The 3,679-nt window shown below is 37.0% G+C and overlaps 1 protein-coding gene across 2 annotated transcripts; it reads right to left on the bottom strand.

Moving 5' to 3' along the window:
* Positions 1-351: 351 nt before the first annotated feature.
* LOC120193494 lies at positions 352-3,439 on the bottom strand. 2 transcript variants are annotated; one of them, XM_039195978.1, is made up of 3 exons: positions 3,294-3,439; positions 709-1,994; positions 352-651 (listed from the first exon to the last, which is right to left on the bottom strand). In XM_039195978.1, the coding sequence occupies exons 1-2, from the start codon at positions 3,405-3,407 to the stop codon at positions 735-737; spliced, it is 1,374 nt and encodes a 457-aa protein (XP_039051909.1). In that variant the 5' UTR covers positions 3,408-3,439; the 3' UTR covers positions 352-651; positions 709-734. The 2 variants fall into 2 exon arrangements, with proteins under 2 accessions (XP_039051909.1, XP_039051908.1); XM_039195977.1 differs by having other exon boundaries at positions 352-1,994.
* Positions 3,440-3,679: the final 240 nt, after the last annotated feature.

The raw sequence follows: 3,679 nt of genomic DNA, 5'->3' as shown, positions 1-3,679 counted from the left end.
TTTATCAAAATTAAAGTTATATTCGAATTTAGATATCTGATTTTTTCGGATCGGATACAAATTTCAATTCTAGTGACCCGAATTTTCGGGTCAAATAATATTAGATATCTGAAAATGCACAACCCTAACTAGGACGTGCAGAAGAAATATTTTGTTGCATTAATGATGTATTTTTAAAATAATTGTTATGATTGCTTTTGAACGATATTTTCACTCTCCGTACTTTTAATCTAGATTCTATATCGTGTGTATACATGTGATCCAATTCAACCTGAATTAACTTATTATATAATATACTTTATAAGTGTTATATTTAATATAACAGCGAATATAATTCAATCCATTTGCAGATACATCCACCATCATATAAATATTTCCCTTTTGACTGCAATGCTATTATTATCGTCATCCATATTTTACATGAGGGCACCAATAAGAGAAAAAAACTGCTTTGATATGATTATATCTATCTGCCTATATTAGAGATGTATACTACATATATTAAACAAAAAAATTATGCCTATGAGACCCTGTTTCTTATAGTCAGGAAGGACCCAAGTACGTTCTTCATGCAATATACCGTCTGAGTTTAACGCTAAAGCCTAAAATTATCTGTGATATGGCTGATTAATTGTGCCCTGTTGCTGTTACCAAATTGTTTGGTTCGCCTACACTGCATCTACTTTCCTAAAATGACGTGAAAATCGCAAGGCATCTACTAAAATGTATACCGGTTAGCTTACTCCTGGCTGCATCATGGGGAAGAAAGACCAATTGCTGGCTACACTCTTGTCCTTTCCAGCTACCTTCTCATTCGCCCACCAATCGGAACTGACGATAGGCTTATGGGCATCAACTCCATCAACGTTGTCAAAATTGAATTCTTTAGCTGGCCCAAGTGTTACGCATTGATTCTCAAGGTGTTGTGCCGTGCCTTCCCCATCGGCTGGAGTTTTCTCTGGTCTTTCATTGGATGTTTCACCAACACGACATTGATGATCATCCACCGCCTTAGTTGTGTTCTCTTCTCTTTCTCTTTTAGCTTCATTCTGTAGAGATTCTGGCACAGCTTCAGATGGTGTTGCTGCCTCTGTTTCCACACATATTGTAACTTCTTCATTAGTCAACTCAAATGAAACTCTATGATTAAGTGCAACCTGATCAGTTGGGGTTTGTTTATCCAAATGCGGATGTGAAAAAGCTTCTGAGATCTGGTGATCCATAAGAAAACCATTGCGAGGTGTGGATGTTGTAGCATATGGGGTTAAAGTCCCAGAACCATGACATGATCCCCATTCACGGTTGGAAAGCTTATCAATGTTGAAGAGCTTGGGAGGGTCACCCATTCGCAACTCGGGAAAGCGTAATGCAGCAGCAAAATCACCATCAGGGAAAGGAGATGATCTGCCAGAACCTGAGATTCCTGAGCTTGGTGAGACCAGTTGGCCAACTGGACTCCCAGGTTGAAGCTGATAAGACTGAAATTCATAGTGGAATATGGGGAATCTCTGTCCACCCTCTCCAAACTGGAAGTTCGGGCCAAGGAACTGAGCAAATGGCACCTCAGGTGAAGACGGCGTAGTCAAGTGCACCAATTCAGGGGGAGGAGTGAAGGGAGCAGTTGATGGTTCAGTGGTGAAGGTCGAGAAAACAGGTGGCGAAACTAACTGGGTTTCATGAGCATAAGGGCCAATTGCAAATATAGAAGCAGGGCCTGGAGAGTACATACTAGCAGAAATAGAGGTGAGAGACACTAAACCAGCAGGAGACTGAGTAGCAGAGGGGGGTTCAGATGGAAGGAAAGACGCAGGAGAGGAGGGTGGTGCAACAAAGGGAAGTGTCATGGCAGGTGCTTGGGTTGGAATCTCAGCAGCAGGCACATTAGCACGAGAAGCACTCGTCTCAGAAACAAGAACAGTGGGTCCAATACGCTTTTTTTGTTTGTATGATCCAAAGCACCAATAATTGCTCCAGAAACCACCCCATCTTTTCTTCTGAACGTTATGATACAATGCATTAATACGGGAAATCACACCAGATTCTTAGGCAGCTAGAATAAATCAGATAAATGTCAGGTACAACTAATGAAAACTTTTGTTATAAAAGACGTAAAGGCATATTACAGCAATAATAGAACCAATCCTCATTGAACTTTACCAAAGTGAATCAAGTAATGAAACATACTAAAGTATATATGCTCAAAGGTTATTGGAGATCATGCTATAAATTATTTTCAACTCTGTCAGAAAGAGTATGAGCACGTGGCTTCTTTTTCCATTGCAGAGCTTTTAACCTAGAAGATAACCCATTGAAACCCACCCTTTCAATTACTAAGTTTAGGTTAAGGTCAAGGAGCAGACGCACTTCCCATCCCTTGTTTAAGTATTTTCGAACCTTTTCCTCAGTGATCGTATATAACTATTCTTCAACTAGATCTCCAATACAAGGAAATCGTACTACAGACAGAACAAAGCAATTTCTACTATTCAGGACCACTTGCTATCCACCTTGAAATTGGATGTCCTCATGATCTTAAGATTTACAGAAGTTTCTAATATTCCAAAATCCAGAAGAATTTGAAACCTTCTAATTAGCTATACTCATATCATGGCCATAAAGAGCATGATACAAACAAATTCAAAGATGACCTAGTGCCATTAACAGCTATATTTAAGTTCCAAATTTTAGAATATCAACTCTGCTTTTACTCTTCTTTTGTTTCTTTACTTGTGATCTAGGAACTTCGCTGAATGAAAGTAAAACCAGAAATAAGAAATGAGGAAGATCATCTAAGCGCAAGGTGTTTTCAGGGTAAATAAGGAACCAAAAATTATTATCCCATATATACTAGTAATAAGTAATAAGAACTGTTTCATCTGTCAAGTTCCAAAAGTAAAAAACCAGTATGTTTTGAACTTGAAGTAAAAAAAAATTACAAGAGCAAAACCTGAACTTCTAAATCTAACAATATCAAACCACAAGCAACAGTGAAAGAGTCTTGATTCTGGAACAAGTCAACCTTCAATAAATATAAGCCTAAACTCACAATGATTTAACTCACTATTTGCCCAAAAAAAAAAGCCTAAACTAAGAATAAATATATGAATTCACTAAATCACCCTATAATACCATAGAAAACAAAAGAAGGGAAAAAATCAAATAATGCAAAAACTAATCACGAAATGAATATCAAAGAAGCTTAAAAACACTTCTGGAACACAACCAAGTAGAATTAAATTCAATGAAAACAATAGTACTTATAAATACATAGAAAACGAAAATAGAAATTTTACCTGACTAGTGGATTGTGGAACACGATTCTCTGCTGAAGCGATCACGTTAGCAGCAGCATGTATAGTCTCCAAAGGGTTATTCATAGCTCTAGATTCTCCATTTGCGCCTCTCATTTCCACTCGGAATTGTCAAATTTTCTCGAGAAAAAAATGGAGAGAGAAAGTGAATGGAGAGAAGGAAACTATGATTTATAGAAGAAGATTCCGAGGTGGAATAAAATATGAAAAAGGAAAAAGAAAATCAAATCTTTGAATTTTTAAATCTAAATCTCACTTTCATATATAGGGATTGTCTCAAGAAAGGTATGTTAATATACGGTATTATCGGATATATTAAAAGATATGTAATAAATTTGGTTTAGTGCTACTGGAAATGTTGAGTAATA

Source organism: Hibiscus syriacus, unplaced genomic scaffold (genome assembly GCF_006381635.1).
Source record: "Hibiscus syriacus cultivar Baekdansim isolate YM2019G1 unplaced genomic scaffold, ASM638163v2 tig00116996_pilon, whole genome shotgun sequence".
In the NCBI taxonomy this organism is placed as follows: Eukaryota; Viridiplantae; Streptophyta; class Magnoliopsida; order Malvales; family Malvaceae; genus Hibiscus; species Hibiscus syriacus.
Note: the sequence above shows the minus strand (reverse complement) of the source record. Positions and strands in the feature narration are given on the sequence as shown.

Bases quoted from the DNA above. Each gene is read 5' to 3' on its own strand.
- LOC120193494 (XM_039195977.1), bottom strand. From the start codon at position 3,407: ATGAGAGGCGCAAATGGAGAATCTAGAGCTATGAATAACCCTTTGGAG. The intron at 1,995-3,293 runs GTAAAATTTCTA...CATAACGTTCAG, and splicing joins TTCCACAATCCACTAGTCAG to AAGAAAAGATGGGGTGGTTT.